Raw genomic sequence first — 25,356 nt, forward strand, 5'->3', positions numbered from 1 at the left:
CAAAAAAAAAACTATAAAGACTCAGGAACTGAAAACGTCAAAGAGCACAAAAATGGGGTGAGGTAGAATGAGGGAGTGATGAAATAGTGAGTTTCTGAGCCACTATCCCTTGTCCATGTGGTTGGATGGCTGTTTTAACCCCACCTAAGCAGTAGCCAGAATATTTGCAGAAGAAACTGAGTCTCAGATTAGCTGGTAGGAATACCAGGAAAAATTTACGGTGAGGTGCACACTGAAAATAGGAGGATTACCTGAGCTTCTGCATCCTCACAGCTGGGAAGTGCAGTCATCTTTTCTCAGGATGCCAACACCTGTACTTATGACGTTCCCAGGCAACAGATGGGAAAGTCCGGAGAAAATATATTTAGAGACTGACATTTGAGGATCTCTAGCAAAAGACCTCCTAATTACCTGGTCATGCTGTGGTAAGGCCCAGCAATCTTCAGGCACCACCCACAGGCATGGTGCCAGGTGAGCTCATTACAAATCATTGCAACTTTACTCTTGAAAGGACTAGACTACCAAAGGTCGCCAGACATTTGCGGCACACCACCAAACACAGGCAGAAGGAGAAGTTCAGAGTAAACAAGCAACTCAAAAAACAAAATGGACTGTGATTAGTATCCTCAGAAAGATAAGCAAGGAGGGAACCAGCAGTTAGCGTAATGGCTATGTCGCTGGACTCCCACGTAGTTGACCGCGGTTCGCGTCCTGGACCCAGTGGCTTAAAACTCACGCCGGGTGCGTGTGCATGCGTGCCCAAGATCCCGAGAGGAGAATGGAGGAGAAGGGATTGCGGCATGACCATCCCCCCTAGGGGGTGATTTCTCACTTTCTGTCTCTATGTCTCTCTCTGTCTGGCGAGCGCACGCGCCCTATAGCGAAAAACCTCTCCAAAAAAAATAAAAGAAAAAGAAAAAGAAAAAGAAGCAAGGATAATACAACCATGGGATAAGAATAATATGCTACTAGGAAAGGAGTGGTCGACAAGAACATTTGCATGAATTGAAAATATTGCTCCCGGACAGCAAGAGAAAAAGTCGATAAGGGAAATGGGAAAGAAGAGATAAAATAAGAAAATCAATGCATGAATTCCAATATCCAGCCAATTGGGATTCTCTTCAAATAGAACAGAAAAAAAAATGCTGAAGAGAAAATTATCAAAAAGAAAAGGATTAGGACCAGCACATGGTGTGGTTTCAAGGCAGCTGAATCTCCCATAATCAGCTTTTCAGTTTGAGTCCGAGACCCACTGGCTTGAACACACCAGGGTGTGTACATGTGTGCCCCAAATCCTGAGAGAATGCAGAAAAAAAGGATTGTAGCATGGCCATCCATCCCAGACGGTGATTTCTCACTTTTCCTCTGTCTCTCTTTGTCTCTGCCTCTTTCCATGTGAGCACATACACCTTATAGCAGCAACTTAAGAAAAGAAAAAAAGATGAGATGAGAAGAATGTTTTACTAAGGAAGTTAAGCCTCCAGATTAGGTTTACCAAGCAAATTGAATGAATAAAAATGTTCCAAGCCATAGGGGGCCGGCAGGTGGTGTGGTGGTTAAGGTGCTGGACTCCCACGTAGTCAACCACAGTTCAAGTCTTGGACCTGGCGGCTTGTTCTCTCTCTCTCTCTCTCTCTCATGTCTCTCTTCCTCTCTCTCCTTCTCTCATCAAGTTAGAAAATAAAAAATAAAATTAAATAAATAAATATTTTTTTAAAAAATGTTCCAAACCATAGTACATCTTTATGAAACTGCTGAACATCAGGAACAGAGAGGAAATTCTAAAAGAATGTCAGGTAACATTCAAAGCACCTGGAATAAGAATGGAATATTCTCAAAAGCAGCTTCAGAAGCTAGAAAACAATAGAGCAGTCCTTCAAGATTCTAAGTGAAAACGTTTCATCCTACAGTTGTTAGGCAAGCTACCAATTTAGTATAAGAACAGAATAAAGGTTTTTGTTTTGCTTTTTTCCCATCATGCAAAGAACAGAAACATTCCCCAGTGTTAACAAAGTAACTCCCCTTTCTCACGAAGCTGCTAGCAGAAATGCTCCTGACCAATGAGAGAGTGAATGAAGCAAGAGCAAGGGTGGGATCTGAGAGATAAGAGCAACTCCAGGAGAGGTAAGAACTCTCTAAATGATGGCGAGGAAACTCTCAGGAGGGCAGCTGGCAGCAGACAAGACAGGGTAGAATCAAGAATGGAACTGAGGCCCCAAAACACCAAGGAGCCAATAGAAGGTGTGGTCAATTTGACTCTCTTTTAAATTGCTTTAGGGTGCATTTTGTAGAGTTATGAGGGTGTGAGAAGACTGAGATGTTTTAAAGAAATCCAAACTCCAGGAAATGAAAAAAAAATTGCATAAGAAAGGACACAATGACCATGTACTAGTTGACTTAGCAGTGATTAATATTTATAGGGTGACATCAGAGAAGTTCTGTCTATGGATTACATTGCGAGTGTGAGGGGAAGGTGTAAGTGAACTAGCAGCTTCATGAGAAAATGTAACATAAACTGTCCTTCACCCACTAGCTATGGGATCTTAGGCATGGGACTTAGCCTCTCTGTGACTCAGATTTCTCACTTACAAGTGGCAACAGTAGAGTTCCTACCTTATAGGACTGTTATGAAAATTAATTAAGTTAAATAGTTCTGAAGTTGTTAGGCGATGAATGGTAGTTAGAAAGGACTAAATAAGTACTGGTAAATAAGCAAGTGCTAACAATACATGCATTTAAATATAAAATGTATATAAAATTATGTAAAAATCTACATAAAAATTTGGTAAAACAGGAGAGGTTGATCAATGAGTATAAAGTTACAGTTAGATAGGAGGGATAAATTATAGTATTTCATTGTACAGAGGGTGACTACAGTTAATAACAATATACTATTTATCTCAGAAGAGAGGGTTTTAAGTGTTCTTTTTTTTTAATTTTTTATTTTGGAGAGGTTTTTGCCATAGGGCCCATGTGCTCGCCAGAAAGACAGAGAAAGACAGAGAGACAGAAAATGAAAAATCACCCCCTGGGGAGATGGTCACACCACAATCCCTTCTTCTCCATTCTCCTCTCGGAATGTTGGGCACACACGCACACACGCCTGGCATGAGTTTAAACCATTGGGTCCGGGACTCAACCGTGGCCTACTACATGGGAGTCCAGCGACATAGCCATTATGCCAACTGCTGTTCCCAAGGGTTCTTAACCAGAACGAAATGATAGATGTTTGAAGTGATGGATATGCTAATTACCCTAATTTGATCATTACATCTGTGTATATGCATCAAAACATCACATTGCACTCCATAAATATGAACAATAGTTATGCATTGATTAAAATTTTACATGTGAAAAAAAAAAAGGAATATGGTGGAAACTTAACAATTTAGGTGAAAAAGAAAATGGAAAGTGATTGCCTTTTAGAATCCAGAAGGGGAAAGATGAGGGACTTGTTTTTTGGTTCTCCATCCTAGTACAATTTTAATTTTTTTAACTATTATAGGTAATATTTTAAATAAAATAAAGTTAACCTAGAAGAGCCAGCTCCACATTTTAAAATGAAAGACACACACAAGCTTTGATATGGACTGTTTCATACTCGCAGACACTATATTAACATTCCTATTTGCCATACAAATGAATTTACATGAATTTCTAGATGCAGTAGACCCAAGCCGATTTTATTTATTTATTTATGTCTTCATGAGTGACTGAGAAAGACGCAGCTCACCCAACAGGATCTTGATGCCATAATCCTCCCCAGCCTCAGCCAGCCCCGGAGCATGGGCACATGTGTGCCCGTGTACTCACGGGGGCCTCCAGTTGTGAACCTTTAGCCTTCCCTGTGGGGCAGCCTCATAGAATGTCAAGTTTTTCCTCTGCACACCATGCATTACCACCCCCACCCCCGGTCAGTTTTTTGTTTTTTTTAATAAAATTGCCAACACAAGAACCTGTTATTCAATTACTTCTACAATAAAAACATAACTAATTAAAAAGATATTCATTGCCCTGATAGAAGTATCTTACCAGTATTAGCTAGTGATCCTAGATTTAGCGAAAACAAGAAAAGTGAAATGATTGGAATCCCAATTCTCCCCCCACCCCCACCTCTGCCCTCAGATAAATAATGTAACAGGAAATAAAATGGGAGACTGACAAAGGAAAAGGCTATTGGTCAGGGAGGTTGGAGGGAGTCAGAAGCCATAAAGTCCTGGGTCAAGAAAATGCATAGACCTGCCTTCCCAGAATTGCACTTCCTCTTCTAAACTAATGAAAGGACTGGAAGAAGCAGAGGACCACTGCTGCTCTTGATTACGTAATTCTATCAAACTGTTTCCAGAAGAAATCACATCATAGCTATGTATTTTGTAAGCAAGCTATAAGAATCTCAGATAATGAATACACCACTCAATCCTCAATCTGAGTTGCCTAGCCCTCTGTCAAATTCTACTTTCCAAGACATGCCCTGCCTCATTATCCATACGAATTTTACCTGTCGACCAACTTAATACAAATTAAGATATGTACAAAACAATACCTAGAATATCATCCTGTAGCAATTTGAATGTCTCTAAACTGCTCCTTAGGTTATTAAATTTCCTACAGGGTATATGTGCTAGTCAGAGATAGAGACAGAAAGAGGAAGAGGGAAGAAGAGTGAGAAATCACCCTCAGGAGGAGATGGCCATGCCACAATCCCTTCTCCATTTCTCTCTCAAGATTTTGGGCATGCGCACACATGCGCTGTTTTCCAAGCTGCCTGGTCTAGGACTTGAACTGTGCAACTGGCCATGTGGTGTGTTTTCCAAACTGCTAGCTGGCCTATTTTCCGAGCTGTCAGGTCCAGGACTTGAACTCTGTGATCAGTCATGTGGGATCTAGCTGCCTTAACCACTACACCACCAGCTGGACCTATACTACTTTTTTAAAGTTTTTTTTTTTTCTTTTGCCTGATTTCATTTGAGTGGCATCTGGGGGATATAGCATTCTGTTTGAACTTCACAATCCTCTTTTGTCCCTCTACAGTACAACTACACATGATGCTCATCATTAAAATGTAGAATAACAAAAGACATTTTGCCTTGGTTCTTTGCCACACTGTCAGTGTATCTGGATAGTACAGCCTCCTCTTTACAAAGGGAACAAAATAGTCTGAACTTTGTCCTGGTGTGGCCGCATTGGCCACTGTGACAGCAAGCTAATTCATCACTGCGGGGACCTCAGGTTGGGCAACTGACCACCCAACTTACTGTCATCCAGGGGGGTGGCAGTTAATCATCTCCTTAAATGATGTGGGGATGAAAACAGAACTGATTGCTGCTCAGTGGACTAACCTTATCCCTCCTCCCTGCCCCTCATAGTGACTGCTGCCATTTTCCCCTTCTCCCCAGACTGCTGGGTTTCAAGAGATTCTGACCGAGGTGGAAATTTTAGCTGTGATTGTGGGATGCCTGTGTCATGACCTCGACCACAGGGGAACCAACAATGCCTTCCAAGCTAAGTAAGTGTTCTAATTGTTGTTATTTTAATGCATTTGCCTTTCTGTTCAGAGCCAAAGGTGACCAGTGCTAAAGAGTAAAGCATTAATTTCTGGCATCCGAGGCCAAGGCCATGCAGGCTTGGGCGTGCATGTCATGGGGCCCATCCATCTTTATAATTCCCTATTCTTCTTTTAATTGCAAATTTGCCCTTCATGTCATGCTTGTTGATTTGGTCTGTCTCTGCTGACCTCAGTCAGATAACAAAGCTCAGATTTTAAAGGGCCTACTTTTTTTCTTGCTGGAATATTCGCCTTCTTGGCATTAGAAACCTCTTGGACCTGCTACTCTCAAAATCTGGTTTTGAAACTTAAAATAATGCAGTCTTGGAAAAATTTATGTTGTAAAGTACCTTTCTTTCCCCATAGAATCTCATCTAGGACCCTTGTGATGTTGAGTGTTGTATAAACTGCAATGAAATAAAGCCACACTCAGAGCATAGGCTTTGCTCTTCCCATCCTACTCCCAGTAAGAAGGTGGAAAACAAAGGATTTACACAAATACAGGGACATGCAGGCAACTATTTGCCGTGCATGTAATGCACATAGTTAGAATACTCTGTCCCTAAGTGAGAAGCTCAGGTCGAGATAGCCTCACTTGTTGGTTCACTCTGTAGCCAAAGGCACAGAACTTCCAGGTGCTGGAAATAAGATCACCACCCAGTCTCCTGACTTATTCGAGAACACAGCTTTAATTTTCTTTGCACTATCTATCTGCAAACAAAATGATACAGGAGTTCAGAGGCTGGAGAGGAAAGTTTTAGGCTAGGGTGATTAGAGAAAGATTCAACTCAACAAAGAAGTAAGATGCATTTTCAGATGACTGATTTCAAGGCCCGCAGAGTAGGTTGACCTTTTTTATCTGAAACCCCAACAGTTTGCTCTGTGTTCAATAGGTTCCTCTCAACTCACCACTCTTTTTGTTCCCCAAATACCTTCCCACTGAGACCTCGGAGCCCTGGACCCTTCCACAGGCTCCTGATCTAGCAGGCGAATTTTGAGTTTGTGTCCTTTTCTATCTATCTTGTATCGTATAGCCCATTACCTCAATCCCATCTTCTCAATATCCTGTAATTTCTTGACCTTCTTATGTTTCTGTGATGTCCTCTTTACAAAAGGTCAACCCTCACTCAACCTGAAAATTTCATTTCTTGCCACTCTGCCTAGACGTATTGAGGCTTTGGGAGAAAATGTCACCATGGTGAGAGGTGGAGCCATAACCAATACGTACTCGCATTCTCCCACCCCAGCTGGACGCTCAGTACTCCCCACTCATCTTTCTGGGTCACGGCCAATTCTGTCCCCTATCGCTCCTGACAGTTACATATACCAGATGTTCTCTCTACCTAGACCACCTCATGCCCTGTCACCTCTTCTGCACCTCTCAGATCACCTTTCCTCCTACTTCACTGAGAAAATTGAGGCCAAAAAAAAAAATTGTATAAGAAAGGACACAATGACCATGTACTAGTTGACTTAGCAGTGATTAATATTTATAGGGTGACATCAGAGAAGTTCTGTCTATGGATTACATTGCGAGTGTGAGGGGAAGGTGTAAGTGAACTAGCAGCTTCATGAGAAAATGTAACATAAACTGTCCTTCACCCACTAGCTATGGGATCTTAGGCATGGGACTTAGCCTCTCTGTGACTCAGATTTCTCACTTACAAGTGGCAACAGTAGAGTTCCTACCTTATAGGACTGTTATGAAAATTAATTAAGTTAAATAGTTCTGAAGTTGTTAGGCGATGAATGGTAGTTAGAAAGGACTAAATAAGTACTGGTAAATAAGCAAGTGCTAACAATACATGCATTTAAATATAAAATGTATATAAAATTATGTAAAAATCTACATAAAAATTTGGTAAAACAGGAGAGGTTGATCAATGAGTATAAAGTTACAGTTAGATAGGAGGGATAAATTATAGTATTTCATTGTACAGAGGGTGACTACAGTTAATAACAATATACTATTTATCTCAGAAGAGAGGGTTTTAAGTGTTCTTTTTTTTTAATTTTTTATTTTGGAGAGGTTTTTGCCATAGGGCCCATGTGCTCGCCAGAAAGACAGAGAAAGACAGAGAGACAGAAAATGAAAAATCACCCCCTGGGGAGATGGTCACACCACAATCCCTTCTTCTCCATTCTCCTCTCGGAATGTTGGGCACACACGCACACACGCCTGGCATGAGTTTAAACCATTGGGTCCGGGACTCAACCGTGGCCTACTAAATGGGAGTCCAGCGACATAGCCATTATGCCAACTGCTGTTCCCAAGGGTTCTTAACCAGAACGAAATGATAGATGTTTGAAGTGATGGATATGCTAATTACCCTAATTTGATCATTACATCTGTGTATATGCATCAAAACATCACATTGCACTCCATAAATATGAACAATAGTTATGCATTGATTAAAATTTTACATGTGAAAAAAAAAAAGGAATATGGTGGAAACTTAACAATTTAGGTGAAAAAGAAAATGGAAAGTGATTGCCTTTTAGAATCCAGAAGGGGAAAGATGAGGGACTTGTTTTTTGGTTCTCCATCCTAGTACAATTTTAATTTTTTTAACTATTATAGGTAATATTTTAAATAAAATAAAGTTAACCTAGAATAGCCAGCTCCACATTTTAAAATGAAAGACACACACAAGCTTTGATATGGACTGTTTCATACTCGCAGACACTATATTAACATTCCTATTTGCCATACAAATGAATTTACATGAATTTCTAGATGCAGTAGACCCAAGCCGATTTTATTTATTTATTTATGTCTTCATGAGTGACTGAGAAAGACGCAGCTCACCCAACAGGATCTTGATGCCATAATCCTCCCCAGCCTCAGCCAGCCCCGGAGCATGGGCACATGTGTGCCCGTGTACTCACGGGGGCCTCCAGTTGTGAACCTTTAGCCTTCCCTGTGGGGCAGCCTCATAGAATGTCAAGTTTTTCCTCTGCACACCATGCATTACCACCCCCACCCCCGGTCAGTTTTTTGTTTTTTTTTAATAAAATTGCCAACACAAGAACCTGTTATTCAATTACTTCTACAATAAAAACATAACTAATTAAAAAGATATTCATTGCCCTGATAGAAGTATCTTACCAGTATTAGCTAGTGATCCTAGATTTAGCGAAAACAAGAAAAGTGAAATGATTGGAATCCCAATTCTCCCCCCACCCCCACCTCTGCCCTCAGATAAATAATGTAACAGGAAATAAAATGGGAGACTGACAAAGGAAAAGGCTATTGGTCAGGGAGGTTGGAGGGAGTCAGAAGCCATAAAGTCCTGGGTCAAGAAAATGCATAGACCTGCCTTCCCAGAATTGCACTTCCTCTTCTAAACTAATGAAAGGACTGGAAGAAGCAGAGGACCACTGCTGCTCTTGATTACGTAATTCTATCAAACTGTTTCCAGAAGAAATCACATCATAGCTATGTATTTTGTAAGCAAGCTATAAGAATCTCAGATAATGAATACACCACTCAATCCTCAATCTGAGTTGCCTAGCCCTCTGTCAAATTCTACTTTCCAAGACATGCCCTGCCTCATTATCCATACGAATTTTACCTGTCGACCAACTTAATACAAATTAAGATATGTACAAAACAATACCTAGAATATCATCCTGTAGCAATTTGAATGTCTCTAAACTGCTCCTTAGGTTATTAAATTTCCTACAGGGTATATGTGCTAGTCAGAGATAGAGACAGAAAGAGGAAGAGGGAAGAAGAGTGAGAAATCACCCTCAGGAGGAGATGGCCATGCCACAATCCCTTCTCCATTTCTCTCTCAAGATTTTGGGCATGCGCACACATGCGCTGTTTTCCAAGCTGCCTGGTCTAGGACTTGAACTGTGCAACTGGCCATGTGGTGTGTTTTCCAAACTGCTAGCTGGCCTATTTTCCGAGCTGTCAGGTCCAGGACTTGAACTCTGTGATCAGTCATGTGGGATCTAGCTGCCTTAACCACTACACCACCAGCTGGACCTATACTACTTTTTTAAAGTTTTTTTTTTTTCTTTTGCCTGATTTCATTTGAGTGGCATCTGGGGGATATAGCATTCTGTTTGAACTTCACAATCCTCTTTTGTCCCTCTACAGTACAACTACACATGATGCTCATCATTAAAATGTAGAATAACAAAAGACATTTTGCCTTGGTTCTTTGCCACACTGTCAGTGTATCTGGATAGTACAGCCTCCTCTTTACAAAGGGAACAAAATAGTCTGAACTTTGTCCTGGTGTGGCCGCATTGGCCACTGTGACAGCAAGCTAATTCATCACTGCGGGGACCTCAGGTTGGGCAACTGACCACCCAACTTACTGTCATCCAGGGGGGTGGCAGTTAATCATCTCCTTAAATGATGTGGGGATGAAAACAGAACTGATTGCTGCTCAGTGGACTAACCTTATCCCTCCTCCCTGCCCCTCATAGTGACTGCTGCCATTTTCCCCTTCTCCCCAGACTGCTGGGTTTCAAGAGATTCTGACCGAGGTGGAAATTTTAGCTGTGATTGTGGGATGCCTGTGTCATGACCTCGACCACAGGGGAACCAACAATGCCTTCCAAGCTAAGTAAGTGTTCTAATTGTTGTTATTTTAATGCATTTGCCTTTCTGTTCAGAGCCAAAGGTGACCAGTGCTAAAGAGTAAAGCATTAATTTCTGGCATCCGAGGCCAAGGCCATGCAGGCTTGGGCGTGCATGTCATGGGGCCCATCCATCTTTATAATTCCCTATTCTTCTTTTAATTGCAAATTTGCCCTTCATGTCATGCTTGTTGATTTGGTCTGTCTCTGCTGACCTCAGTCAGATAACAAAGCTCAGATTTTAAAGGGCCTACTTTTTTTCTTGCTGGAATATTCGCCTTCTTGGCATTAGAAACCTCTTGGACCTGCTACTCTCAAAATCTGGTTTTGAAACTTAAAATAATGCAGTCTTGGAAAAATTTATGTTGTAAAGTACCTTTCTTTCCCCATAGAATCTCATCTAGGACCCTTGTGATGTTGAGTGTTGTATAAACTGCAATGAAATAAAGCCACACTCAGAGCATAGGCTTTGCTCTTCCCATCCTACTCCCAGTAAGAAGGTGGAAAACAAAGGATTTACACAAATACAGGGACATGCAGGCAACTATTTGCCGTGCATGTAATGCACATAGTTAGAATACTCTGTCCCTAAGTGAGAAGCTCAGGTCGAGATAGCCTCACTTGTTGGTTCACTCTGTAGCCAAAGGCACAGAACTTCCAGGTGCTGGAAATAAGATCACCACCCAGTCTCCTGACTTATTCGAGAACACAGCTTTAATTTTCTTTGCACTATCTATCTGCAAACAAAATGATACAGGAGTTCAGAGGCTGGAGAGGAAAGTTTTAGGCTAGGGTGATTAGAGAAAGATTCAACTCAACAAAGAAGTAAGATGCATTTTCAGATGACTGATTTCAAGGCCCGCAGAGTAGGTTGACCTTTTTTATCTGAAACCCCAACAGTTTGCTCTGTGTTCAATAGGTTCCTCTCAACTCACCACTCTTTTTGTTCCCCAAATACCTTCCCACTGAGACCTCGGAGCCCTGGACCCTTCCACAGGCTCCTGATCTAGCAGGCGAATTTTGAGTTTGTGTCCTTTTCTATCTATCTTGTATCGTATAGCCCATTACCTCAATCCCATCTTCTCAATATCCTGTAATTTCTTGACCTTCTTATGTTTCTGTGATGTCCTCTTTACAAAAGGTCAACCCTCACTCAACCTGAAAATTTCATTTCTTGCCACTCTGCCTAGACGTATTGAGGCTTTGGGAGAAAATGTCACCATGGTGAGAGGTGGAGCCATAACCAATACGTACTCGCATTCTCCCGCCCCAGCTGGACGCTCAGTACTCCCCACTCATCTTTCTGGGTCACGGCCAATTCTGTCCCCTATCGCTCCTGACAGTTACATATACCAGATGTTCTCTCTACCTAGACCACCTCATGCCCTGTCACCTCTTCTGCACCTCTCAGATCACCTTTCCTCCTACTTCACTGAGAAAATTGAGGCCATCAATCGAGAACTCTCTCCATTTTCTCCCCTGCCACTCACAAACTTATCTATCCACCCCTGGCCTTCCCTCCTTCCCTTTCTCAGTGAAAGGGCTGTCCTTCCCTATGTGAGGCTAATCCCTTCACCTCTGCTTTAGATCTCTTCCTCGTTCTGTTCTCTGGAACCATGCACTATCAATCTCCCTCTCTCTCCCTGTTCCCACCAACCCCTTCCCACCAGCGCTCTGCATCCTATTAATATGAGCAATTCTCCCTCATCTTAAAAAAACCCACCTGAATCCCCATTTCCCTCTCTAGCTCCTGTACTTTTTCTCTCCTTTCCTTCACAACCAAGCTTCTTAGAAAGATGTCTGGGTTCATTGTGTTCAGTTCTCCCAGCCTTGTCCTCTCTTGTGGCTTTCCGTTGTACCTCAGCAGAGAAATTACCCTCAGCAATGTCACCAGTGGCCCCCATTCCCGAAGCTCTTGACCATTTTGTCTTTTTTCCTAACCCTTCTTGCTATGAGACATATTCTCCACTCCTTCCCTAAACTCTCTCTTCTTCTGTCACACAAAGACTTTTCATCTACCTTTAGAGCTTTCTTGTCAGTTTGCTTTAAGGCTTCTCTCTCCCTAGTCCAGTCTTCACTGGTGAAGTTCTCTCCTGTTCACCTTTTGCTCTCCATGATCCTTTGTGTGGGGACTCCATCTGTCACCGATTAGGCCCAAAGCCATTTCTTTGGACCATAATTCACAGCTCATATCTAGGTACTTATGTGCCTATTAAAGACCCAGTCACTTTGGTATCAGTCATTCACTTCATGCACGTCCCCCTTTCTCTTACTCTCTCTCCCAGTGAATGCATCACCGGAAACCTGCAGATCACTTAGACTCCTACCTTGGCTATCTTCAGAGATGACCCCTTCTCTGTATTCTGACTCTAACTACTGCTTCTTGGCATCTTTCCTGGATTGCTATAAGACAGCTCAACTTTCCTTCTTCAGTCTGCTTGGCAATCCAGAACAATCTTCCTAATTCACAAGGCTGGCCAGGATACTTCTTAAACACTAACCATAGGCCACCTGTGATTTTAGGATATGTTAAAATTGCTTAGTTTAGTCCCTTAAAGCCTTTTTGATGGGATTTCTCCAGCTCAGCACCCACTTGTCCTTCCCACCCCTTTTATGCATCTATTTTCCCAAACACAAGAGGCCACTGAAGTGCTTGATGGAGCCCTCTAGTTCATATATCTTCACTGCCCCAGACGCTGTTTCCCCTGCCTGGAATGTCTTTTCTCTCCTTCCCCCCAAATTTCTCTGGAAGTATCTCTTCCAAGGTTCTATTCCTGATCCACCCTCCCTTGGTGAATTTTCTATGCCCACATTACACCCTGCTAATGTCTTTCACTCCATTCTTTTTTTTTTTTTTTGGAGAGGTTTTTTGCTATAGGGCGCATGCACTCACCAGACAGACAGAGAGAGACAGAGAAACAGAAAGCAGGAAATCACCCCCCAGGGGGGATGGCCACGCCACAATCCTTTCTCCTCCATTCTCCTCTCAGGATCTTGGGCACGCACGCACACGCGCCCGGCGTGAGTTTAAGCTACCAGGTCCGGGACTCGAACCGCAGTCGACTACGTGGGAGTCCAGCAACATAGCCATTACACTAACTGCTGGTCCCCTCCATTTCATTCTAATTGCCAGGTGTAACCTAACTTATAGGTGTAACCTTCTTCTTCAGCATCTGTGACTGAACAGTGCTAGCAGCATATGAAATACACAATAATGTGTGCTGAATGAATGAATGATAAATAGATAAATGGACATGGTTTTATTCACTACACCTTTTCAATAGTTCCTGATTTCTTTTTTAGAGTTATTTAATTTTAATTTTATTATTATTAACATTATTATTATTTTATTTTGACCAAAGAGAGAAAGGGAAAGTGAGAAAGCAAGCAACCAGGTCTGGGACTCAAACCATGGTCAGCCTTGTGGGAGTCCACTGCTTTAACTACCATGCCACCTGCCAGCCTCAGTTCCTAACTTTTTGAACAGGTATAAGCTTTTATAGATTACTATAAAACATAGTTTTCATACACATGGGTGTGATACTGTTCCAAAGACTAGAGCCCAGATAAGTGTAAATTTTGTATGTTTTCATTATAAGGTCTGACAGTGCCTAGTTTTGAATTCGTGTATCTACATTGTATTTCTATTTTTACTGTATTTTATTATTTCAGATTCCTCTCTCCCCCAGGCCAATGGCAGCATTGTCAGTATATTTCCCTCTAGTACCCTCTCCAGTCCCCAGCCATTCTACGACTTATGCATAAAGAAGAGAAAAATAGGTTAGAATTATGTTTATAAAATAACAGTAGACACCTTTTGTTTGTTTGTTTGTTTGGTTGGTTTTTGTTTTGTTTTTTAAAGACAGAAGTGTACTGTTTCAGACACTGGGCCCCTTTCCATAGAGAAAGCTTGTGTATCACAAAAGACAGCTCTTCTGGCTTGTTACCCGTCAGCTATTTGAATGAATCAATAATACACACCTGATCAAAGCTGGTCCAATCAGAGATTTAGCGTTGGACTGTCATGACATAGAGTCAGTCAGTTGTAGGGATTTAAGCTGCAGGTCTTCCTAGACTTAGGAACCGAGGCTATCATTTTAAGAACACTGTGATGACCCCATCCCAGAAGATGAAAGAAAAAAGAAAGCCGGTCTACAGCAAGGAAAGAAGGAAGCTGGTATTCAGAAAGAAGCAGAAAGGAGAGGCTGTGTAATGAGAGAGAAAGAGAACAAGCAGACTTGATCCCTGGCCCTCCCCATCTCTGCTTGTATTTCTAGGATGCCTAGCCATACGTGTGATGATGATACCAGAGTTTCTGTTGTCATTTAATCAACCTTTTATTTTTCCTTAAGTTTTTTGCTTTTGCTTTGTTTTGTTTTTAGTTTTGTTTTGGTTTGATTTTGTTTTTTGTTTGTTTGTTTGTTTGTTTGCCATAGGGCATGGGCACTCTATGGAGAGGGACAGAGAGAAACAGTGAGAAGGAAAGTGAAAAATTGCCCCTCCTCCGGGGGGGATGGCCATACTACATCCCCTTCTCCATTCTCCTCCTCGGATTTTGGGCCTGCATCACACACACACACACACACACACACACACACACACCATGATTTCCAAGCCTCCTGGTCTGTGACTTGAACCATGGTCATCCATTGGGAGTTGAGCACCTTAACCACTACTCCATCTGCTGGCCCCAATTAACCTTTTTCTTGGTGAAGTTGATGGTACTTTATCTCTGTTCCTTGCAATCAATTTTTTCTGAGGCAATGAGAGGAACTACTGCTGGTTGTTTTTTATGTTTCTAAGCTTCACTAACATGCCATAGGGTAGACATTTTTTTACTCCATTTTATAGGAATTGAGCCTCAGTAAGGTAAGTAACTTGCCCAAATGTATCCATCCAGAATGTAGTAGAGTTTGGACCTGGGCTATCTGATTCCAAAAGCTGTTCTTTAACCACTGTATCACACTGTCTTCAGTGACTTTGGGACATCTACTTTAGACCTTTGGACTTCCAGTTTATTGGCTGACTTGCCAGACACCTGAGCTCTGGAAAACTGAAATATATTTTGACACCCAGCCATTCAAAGTGTGGAGCCATAAACATTGTAGAACTGAACTAAACCTTAGTCATATTTTCAACACTTAATTTTACAAGAATAGGTATTGGGATCTTCAAATCTCAGGTCTCTCATATAAAACTGAACAGTTTTCACACACATTAAATGGATATTAAGGCACTGACGTTAGATTTCATTTTTTTCTTTTGTATCCTCATGCTACACAATCAAATCTGCCTGTTTCAAAATGATCTGATGTTTTCCTCAAGATGATTAACTTTATACACAATTTACCAGCTCTTGGGATGTCTATCAGCCCTGCACCTACCTAATGGAGTTACTTTGGAACTTAAGACACCTAATGCTGGGGGGGATGGTGGTGCAGTGATCATGCAACTGGGAACCCACATGTGAAAGGTCCTAGGTTTAAGCCCCAGGAACTCTCTAAGCCCTCCGGGTGCCTGTGATCTGGACCAGCTGAGGCTTGGGGTGGATCATAACATGGTGTGTGTGTGTGTGTGTGTGTGTGTGTGTGTGTGTGTGTGTGATAAAATAACTAAATGAATTTGAGGAAAAAAGATAATACCATCACAACCCAACCTCCATTAAGATTTCCTTTGGCAATGAATGCTGAAAAATACTTTTTTATATATCACGGTGAAGAAATCACCTTTTTATTGATTCGAATAAGATTTATTCAGTGAGTGTGCCATTGTTTAGAAAATCTCTAGGGAGAATCCTATATTTTTTCTCTTTTTCATTCCTCAAGAGCTGAGTGCTTTCTATGGTCAGGATGCTGTGCTGGGCATTGTGGGAGAGGTAAAGATGTACAGCACATAGTACCTTCTCTTGAAGTGCTCACAGTCTAATCTTAGCCTTTCAAGTAATTTGGAAATGGGATTTAAATGCACCAATTATTATGTGGCTAAGCATATGCTACGTTTTTTCATATATAAGGCTATAAAGAAACAGGAGACATTTAGCAAGGGACAAATTACTATATAAAATGCAAAATGCCTCTACAATAAAAGTGTGACTTCAGTTAGAGTACAGTTTGATTTATTCTCTTAGCCTTTCTGATAAGTGAACCTTTGCATTTTCATATCTTATTCTTAATTTTTAAGTATTGGAGTGCGTGCAATGAATGATCAATAGGTAGAGAGAGGAGCAATACCACCGTGCTCTGAAATTGTTCTGTCCACACCTCGCCCCTCTTTTCTCCAGGGACAGCATTCCCCATTTATCCCCCTCTCTATTACAGCTGCCCCTGATGATTAAATATCAGTACCGAGCAGCTTTGTAGTATATTCTCCTAGGAGACTTCTTCTATTCATTTCTAGCATAATCTCTTACACTCATTTCTTGGGAATGAAAACCCATCTTGTCGCTTTCGGCCAGGTCCCAGAAGTGAAATACTGGGGCACATTAATCTGCCATGACAGCCTAATCCCATTCTCCACCACCTTCCAACAATTCTCAATTTCCTAATTACCTTTCATAGTTTTCCTTTTTAAAGTTTCCTTTAAGCCATGGCTGCACACTGCCATTAAGTCTCTTTTTCAAAGAATGTGCATATCTAGGGAAGTTATAAAAGTACATTTCCATTTGCATGCTTATTTTTGGTGCATTTGCAAAGCATTGAATGCCTGAAGGGACAGATTTTCCTTTGATTTTTCTTTTTAATAATTTTCTCCTTAGTGTACTGCATGTCCAAAAATGAAAACTTTCAGTATGTCTGGATGACCTAATCAATAATGCACATCATGAATACTCACATATATAAATGCTTGTGGAATTTGGATTCTCTTCTGCTTTCTCTCTCTCCTTCCCATACACCCTACATATATATGATCATATTTTTCATAACTACAGTGTGTGTACCCCAAAGCTACTTATATAATGGGTATACTGACCACAGAAAATTAAAATGAGGTGCAATGTTTGGCCCAGCCTGGTGGCCCAGTTGGTAGCAAACTGACCTGCAATGTAGCAACCACAGTTCAGATCCCCGGACCGCCATCAGGTGCATGTCCAAGATCCTGACAAGCTGGCGGGTAAGCGAGAAGGGACCATGACATGATAAGACTCTGTCAAAGATATTTCTGTGTGTGTGTGTGTGTCTCTCTCAAGCATGTGCGCATTCTCTACTATGAATAAAACCCTTTTTTTTCATGTTTTAGATGGAAAAGTGGAAGCATATCTTTTACATGACAGACACGTCCTCTTTCTTCTTTTTTTAAAAGAGATTTTTGCTATAGGGTGTGTGTACTTATCAGAGAGACAGAAAACAAGAAATCATCCCGGGGGGGCGGGGATGGCCATGCTGCAATCCCTTCTCCTCCATTCTCCTCTTGGGATTTTGGGCACACATACACATGGGCGCCCTGCATGAGTTTCAAGCCACCGGGTCCAGGCCTCTTACTGTGATCAACTACGTGGGAGTCCAGCGACATAACCACTATACCATCTGCTGATCCCGACATGCCCTCTTTTTACAAAATAGTTTTATGATCAATTGAGAATGAATAATGTTGTGTAGTCTATTCTTCTGCTATAGAATCACATTGTATATTTTTACATATTGACCCCATAGAGAAATCCTACAATGAAGAAAAAGTTTAACATTTTTGAAAAAAATTATTTACTTAATTTTATCTATTATTACTTAGTTTTCTATAGGGCTCATACACTCACCACAGAGAGAGAAAGTGAGAAAGCAAGCCGCCAGGTTCAGGACTCAAACTGCAGTAGGCCATGTGGGAGTCCAGTACCTTAACTACTCCCCACTTGCTGGCTCCCATTCAGCTTTTTTAAAAAAAGAATTATTTTATTTAACTTTATTTTTAATTTGACCAGAGAGGGACAGAGTGAGAGAGAGAAGGAAAGTGAGAAAGCAAGGGACTCGAACCTCAGTTGGCCAGATGGGAGTCTAGCAGCCTTAACCTGCTGGCCTCGGCCCCCGTTTAACTTTTAAAGCCTATATTTCTCCAAACTTGTTTGATCATGCAACCTTCTTTATTTCTGCCCTCATGCTATTTAACATTTCAAATAACTGGTATTACGTAGAATATTTTTTGAGAGACTTATTCTAACATACATTTTATTTTTTGCCACTTACGTTAAGTTTTATGACCATACACTAGGCTCTTGATGATCCTAGGAGGCTCACAGTACGTAAAGCTGGTATAGGTGGCATTCTCAGTGGGCCTCAGCCCAAGAGAGAAGCCACTAAGAGATTTGGCAGTCTTAGAGAACCTGACAGAGACCAAATCTAAGAATACAAGTAAGGGTTCCATGCAGAATTATGACTGAGATGATTTTACTCTAGGAAACTAGAGGTAGTACCACACTTCCTTCTCTGAATGCTAAGGCGGGATTTTTGCTTACCAAAAGGTGAGCATTTTTAGTACAATCATTTTTATTAGGTAAGAAGCAGCTTTAAAGTGAATTCAAATCTAGAACTGGCACTAGGCAGCTGTATGACCTTGGAAAAGTTACATAACTCCGTTGAGTCTTGGTTTCTATTAATATAAGCATAAAATGAGAAAATAATACCTGTTTTGTGGTTGTTATCAGGACTAGATAACATAATGTCTTAAGTTGATAATAGGTGTCTGGTGCATGGTGATGGTAGTTTTTATTACAGATATTATTATATTGGAGGGACCAGCAGTTAGCATAATGGCTATGTCGCTGGACTCCCATGTAGTCGACCACGGTTTGAGTCCCAGACCCGGTGGCTTAAACTCACACCAGGCATGTGTGCGTGTGTGCCCAAGATCCCAAGAGGAGAATGGAAAAGAAGGGATTGCAGCATGGCCATCCCCCCTGGGGGGTGATTTCTCGCTTTCTGTCTCCCTGTCTCCCTTTGTCTTTCTGGAGAGTGCACGAGCCCTATAGCAAAAACCTCTAATATATAGATATAGATGATATAGATATAGATATATAGATATATTGGGACCAGCAGATGGTGTAATAGTCACATTGCTGGACTCCCAAGTAGTCAGCTGCAGTCTGAGTCCCAAACCTGGTGGCTTAAAACTCACCCCGGGCGCGTGCGCTTGCATGCGCAAAATCCTGAGAGGAGAATGGAGTAGGAAGGATTACAACATGGCCATTCCCCCTGAGGGGTTATTTCTAGCTTTCTGTTTCTCTGTCTCTGTGTCTCAGGTGAGCACGTGTGCCATTTAGCAAAAATCTCTCTAAATAAATAAATCAATTAAATAAAATATATTAAGACATTATTGTCAGCCTTCTGATTTGAATAATAATTTCTAGACCTCTCACTGTGAGCTTATTAGTCAAGCAATCAATATTTTCAAAGCATCTACTCCATGCCAGGCATTTGGATATAACATGGAGCCATTGGAAAAGTCATGACATTTTTTCCGGTTTTTCTATGTAAAAATGTGTCATGACTCTTCCAACAACCCAATATATACACAAGGCATCCAAGACTTTAGATAGCCAAGACAAAAGGCATATTGTTTCATAGAAATGAACTTTATATAAGACAAATAGTAATGACATTAAATGTTAATTCAGTACTGTTTACCAAGATTATCCTAACAAGTTTTTAGGTATTAAATGATATAGATTAAGATTTCTTAGAAAGAATTATTTTTATTTAACTTTATTTATTTATTTTAATTTGACCAGAGAGGAAGAGAGAGCAACAGAAAAAGAGAAAGTGAGAAAGCAAGCTGCCAGTCTGGGATATGAACCACGGTTGGCCATGTGGGAGTCCAGCACCCTTAACTACCATACAACCTGCCAGCCCTGATCTTGTTTAATATTTAAAGAAATAACACACACTGTTTAAAATCCAGTACCCTCATTACTAAACTTCTTCTTAACAATCGCTGCCTAACCTAGTCTTGCTATTTCTCCCAACATGTGCTTAGCTTCAAATCTTTCCAAGAATGGCAGGTCCTCTGCACCCAAAACTGACTGTAGTTTTGGGCTGCCTCCCCCTAATAATGGGAGGCAGCTCGTGACTGAAATCCTTCCTGTTACACTGAGATGCCATCTTTAGTCCTCCCACTAGCAGGACAGACTATGAGCTGTCCATCTCCAGTGTTTCCAAATTAGCTCCAAATTGCCCTTTCAATGCCCAAGTCCCCAATCAGCAAGAAAGAACATTCAGGACCTGGGTAGGTCCTCAGCCCAAGTCCCATGACTGTCCTTTAAAATGTGGGATCTTCTGGTTTAACTCTTAACTCTTAAGATGCTCTAACTCTTCCCCACAAAAGAAGAGCTAGAAATACATATATTTAAATTTTTCCCCCATAGGGCACATGCCCTTGCCAGAGAGAGAGACAAGAGAGGGAAAGTAAGAAATCACCTCCCAGAGGGAAGGCCATGCCACATTTTCTTCTTAGGATTTGGGCACATACACACAGATGCACAGCATGATTTTCAGGCTGCCAGGTCCAGGACTTGAGCCATGGGCAGCCATGTGGGAATCCATCACCTCAGTCACCACACCACCTGCTGGCTTTGATATTTGGACATTTTTAAAAATAAGCACTTGATGGGACCAGAAGTGAGCATAATGGCTATGTTGCTGGACTCCCATGTAGTCAACCGCAGTTCAAGTCCCAGACCGGGTGGCTTAAACTCCTGCCTGGTGCACGTGCGTGCGTGCCTAAGATCCTGAGAGGAGAATGGAAGAGAAGGGATTGTGGCGTGGCCATCCTCCCGGGGGTGATTTCTCACTTTCTGTCTGTCTCTCTCTGTCTTTCTGGTGAGCACGCACGCCCTATAGCAAAAACCCTCTCAAAAAAAAATAAATAAATAAATCACTTGGCCAAACTGACATTGTTGAGAAATGAATTTTTTTACATAAACAAAATTTACAGATAACATAAAGTATTCCCTTCAAGTATCAACTGGCATATTCTTGATATAAAATGAGACTATTTGTATGCTTTAATTATTGATTAATAATACAAACTGTGATCTACTGTGCCTATCGCAGTTGAGCACTTTAAACACTGTACTGTAGTCTCATAATTAACAAGCAAGATAACAATATCGTAATATTAGAAACAAAGAAACTGAGTCCAAAGGAGGCCAAGTAACTGAACACAACTACTAATTAGAAGAAGAGCTCAGATCTGACTTCAATTCCAGTGAACTTTCTAGAGTTCTACACGGAGATATCTTAGTGCCGTGTGAACTCTGAAACCATATTAGAAGCTTGTCAACCTTACATGTAAAGGCTGCTAATGATTCACAAGGTCTTTTCCTCTGGAGACTCAGATACATTTGGTGTAAGACATTCTGGACATTCAAAAGACATAGAAGGTTTAGTTCATGAAGGCTGTACTGATCCCCAGAGCCAGAAATCATGTCTCACTTTCCTCTGGTCATCCACAGAACTTTGATTGGGTCTGGAACTTTTCTACAGTGTATCAATATTTGTATTGTTGTTATGTGCATTATTTTTCTTTATAATCATATTTCATCTCTCTTACTAGTCTGTACATTTCTTAGGGGCAAGGACAGTGTCTTACGGCATCTAGCCTAACACATGGAAAGTTATAGAGGTAGTTACCTGAGAATGTATCTGCTTATGGTCCTTCTCCAAAGGCAAGAAAAGCAATTTGATCCAAAGAACTGATGAGGGGCAATGGTTGGCAGACAAAAGGCCCCCAGCTCACTCACCTTTCTGTCGTCTTCCAGGAGCGGCTCGGCCCTGGCCCAACTCTATGGAACCTCTGCTACCTTAGAGCATCACCACTTTAACCACGCTGTGATGATCCTTCAAAGTGAGGTACAGACCTGATGTTCCACTTCTCCCCACGACAGAAACCAAAACAGCAACTCATTTCCTCATTCTCTTTCATTGTGCTCCCACAGATAGATACGAAGGAACCATTTTTAAGTAAAACTATTACGCCTCAGTAGCTTTTTTTCATTCTTTTAGCTGCCTGACCATGGACTTTATTCAAATTCTTCCTGGGTTAATTCGTCTGGGTTTCATTACTAATTTGGAAGCTTTTCATATTCTCTTCACAGGGTAACAGGTATAGACTACTTGTCACCACAGCATGAGTTTACTCCTCTTAGCGATGTAAGAACTCACTAAGGGAGTGACCTGACCCAAGGCGTGAGCAGTCTGACATTTCCCTTTTGTGAAACCCAAAGCCATTTTAAAGGATGATAGAAGCAAAAGCAGGGCAAGAAAGTTATACTTTATTAGCACAATTGAGAAACCTATACCAAATAAAAGACCTTAAAATTACTGATAGTACCAGTTTGAAAGTGAAGACTGCAACTAAACTTAAGACCTAGGGCTAATGCCATATGCCTTCCTTTGCTTCATGTGGTAATGCAGGAGATGGAAGTCGTTGGAATTTTATACTTTCAGCTCTCCACAGAGAAACACAGAAATCACCGACTGACTCTGGCTGAGGCATCTCAGTTTTAAATTGCTAGGAAAGGATCTGTTTAATTTTCTGCAGGCATACAGATTTTTTTTTTTTTTTTGAGGCCAGGAAAGGATCATCTGTTCCCCATTATTTGTCAGTTCTCTAGCTGTGCCATTAATTATTATTATTATCATCATTAAGGCCCTGCTTCGCTGGAATAGCATCATTAAATATGGAGGTTTTTTTCCTCCAGCCTATCTTGAGAAAGCATGTCTTTCGCAATGTCAGGAAGGCCTCTGACCCCATAAAGGAGAGTCCACATTCTGGAACCTGAATGTGGAGAGGGGAAAGGCAAACCTGCCAAGGGGGATGTATTGTCAGTCAGGAACAAAACAACAAGCGTTAGGCTCTCAGTAACTGACAGACGCCAGCATCCTGACATCTGCAGTCCTGGAATTTTCCTATGAAAATCATGTTGTAGCTGAGTGCTGTGAAAAAGAGAAGGAAAAATAGGAGGAACTTTGGTATATAATACATACATATATATATATATATTACACATACATATGTGTATATATATTATAGACACATATATACACACTCATGCATGTGTATATATATTATATATATTACACACACACACACATATATACATATTCTTTTTTCTTAAAGATGGTCTCCTTTTGTGACCTTCCTCCCTCAGACTCCCAGGAATACAGATGTGCTCCACCATACCCAGCTCCTTTTTAGACAGGGCCTCTCTATGTTGCCTAGCAGCCTTGAACTCATGATTTCCCTGCCTCAGCCTCCCTGAATTGCTGAGATTACAGGCAGCACCACTGCACCACTGCACTGGCCTTTAGGTCAAGTCAGAGTTGAGCGCCGGTCTCCCATGTGGGCTTTGGGCAGCTCAGCATCTTAGCAGTATTGCACCACCGCTGGGCCCAGGCTCTCTTTTCTGTACAGGTAACTGTGATGAGTTTACACCTCCAATGTCAGGAAACCCCATCTTTGTAATAACAAGGATTGTAAACAGGATGAGAAGTAAGCCCTGCCCACTCAGAATTTGTCTATACATCAGCTGCCCTTCACGCCCAGGTTCTCCATGAAGAACAGGGACTAATAGTATGCGGAGGCATGCACCAAGCTGGTGTCTGCAGGCACTGCTCTGGCACTGCCCCCAGACCCCTCCTAGCCTGCTCCTCAGACAAGTAGAAATACAGGTGTCCTTCCACTTTCCAAAGGATGTGCAGGCTCGGAGAGTTTGGATGGCTTGAGGAAGAGTGCTTCAGGCCTTTTTCACTCACTTTCTTTCCTTCAATACCACTCTCACTGCTTTCCTGAACAAAGGGGAGAGGCAGCATTTCAGGGATACGTCCATCTACTGCAGAGACCAAATCCTTGAGGCACTGTAGAAAGTCAATTAGCATGTAAACAATGTACTGATTGCAAATTAACACTTTCTTAATTAAAGTTGATCTGGCTTGCTTCTTCACTCTGCTAGCTAAAAACTTTCTTTCTGTCCTCTGAAAGTAGTCGAATGCATGCCCTCACAAAATAATCAAGACCCTTGAAACTAGCAGGTGGTGTAATAGTTATGTCTCTGGACTCCCATGTAGTCAATCACAGTTCAAATCCCAGACCCAGTGGCTTAAAACACACTGGGCACATGTGTGTGCATGCCCAAAAATCCCAAGAGGAGAATGGAGAAGGAATTGTGGCATGGCCATCCCGCCCAGGAGGTTATTTCTAGTTTTCTGTCTCTCTGTCTCTCCAATGAGCACACATGCCCTATAGAAAGGGGGGAAAAATAAAAATAATAATAATCTAGATCCTCAAATTCAGACCAGCTTTCTCAAAATTACATTTTACGAAAGAACATCCCATCAGGCTAACAGCAGATCTCTCATGGGAAACAATGCGAGCGAGGAAAGAATGAGAAAATATATTCAAAGTGTGAAGAGAAAAGCAATTCCAGCCGAGAATACTGTAACCGGCAAGATTATCTTTCATGCGAGAAGAAAAGACAAGAACATTCTCAGATAAATAAAACCTGATAGAATTTACCAGCACCAGACCAGATCTCCAAGAAGTTCTCAAGGGCATGCTATATCAGGAAAATTAAATACGGACACATGGAAATAAGAGTTCAAAAACTAAGAAAGTGGCCAACTTAATCATAGGGACAAGTCTGGGGTTGAATATTATATCTCAAAATTCAATCAGGAAAATTGAACCAGAACACAAGATAAAAGTACATGAGACTGATAGGTTCATGCATCTACCATTTGAACAGAATCCTAACCTGTTTTCTGGCTTTAAGCAAAGTTCCTTGGTATTGCATTGATTTAAGTTAAAACTGGTTTTCTTAATAGTAACGAGTGAACTCACCATTGAAGGTAGTTAGATTATGTAAGAAATTGTGTGATCAATACAATGTGGGTGGGAAAGGAATAGAAGACAATTGTAGACTCCAGAAATAGTGTGAGGAGAGGGTGGGAAAGGACAGAGAGTCAGAAAGAAGGGTAAAAATAATTCTAGGAACTAGAAAGAGAAAATATTTTTATAACATGAATGACTAAGTCACTATGCAGTATATACTGGATGGGAAATCACATTTTGTATGCTGTGATGATGCTTAGGGAAAGCATGTAAATTAAGTTACAAAAAAAAAGTTTCAGGAAAAAAAATATATCTATTCAATGACTGCAGTAGGATATGTGACCCCAGCTAGGTGCTACTTTATAGGATGTGTAAAGTTAGACTTGTGTTCATGGAAATGT

The 25,356-nt window shown here is 41.3% G+C and overlaps 1 protein-coding gene across 1 annotated transcript in view; it reads left to right on the forward strand.

The window, feature by feature from the left end:
• The window catches only part of PDE11A (phosphodiesterase 11A), a 439,743-nt gene that overhangs the window by 330,008 nt on the left and 84,379 nt on the right, over positions 1-25,356 (forward strand). The window contains exons 13-14 of the mRNA XM_006151668.3: positions 5,397-5,506; positions 21,885-21,975. Of these exons, the coding sequence (XP_006151730.1) occupies positions 5,397-5,506; positions 21,885-21,975 (201 nt within the window). The remainder of the gene's footprint in view (positions 1-5,396; positions 5,507-21,884; positions 21,976-25,356) is intronic.

This window comes from Tupaia chinensis, unplaced genomic scaffold, assembly GCF_000334495.1.
Source record: "Tupaia chinensis unplaced genomic scaffold, TupChi_1.0 Scaffold000322_1, whole genome shotgun sequence".
Classification (NCBI taxonomy): Eukaryota; Metazoa; Chordata; class Mammalia; order Scandentia; family Tupaiidae; genus Tupaia; species Tupaia belangeri.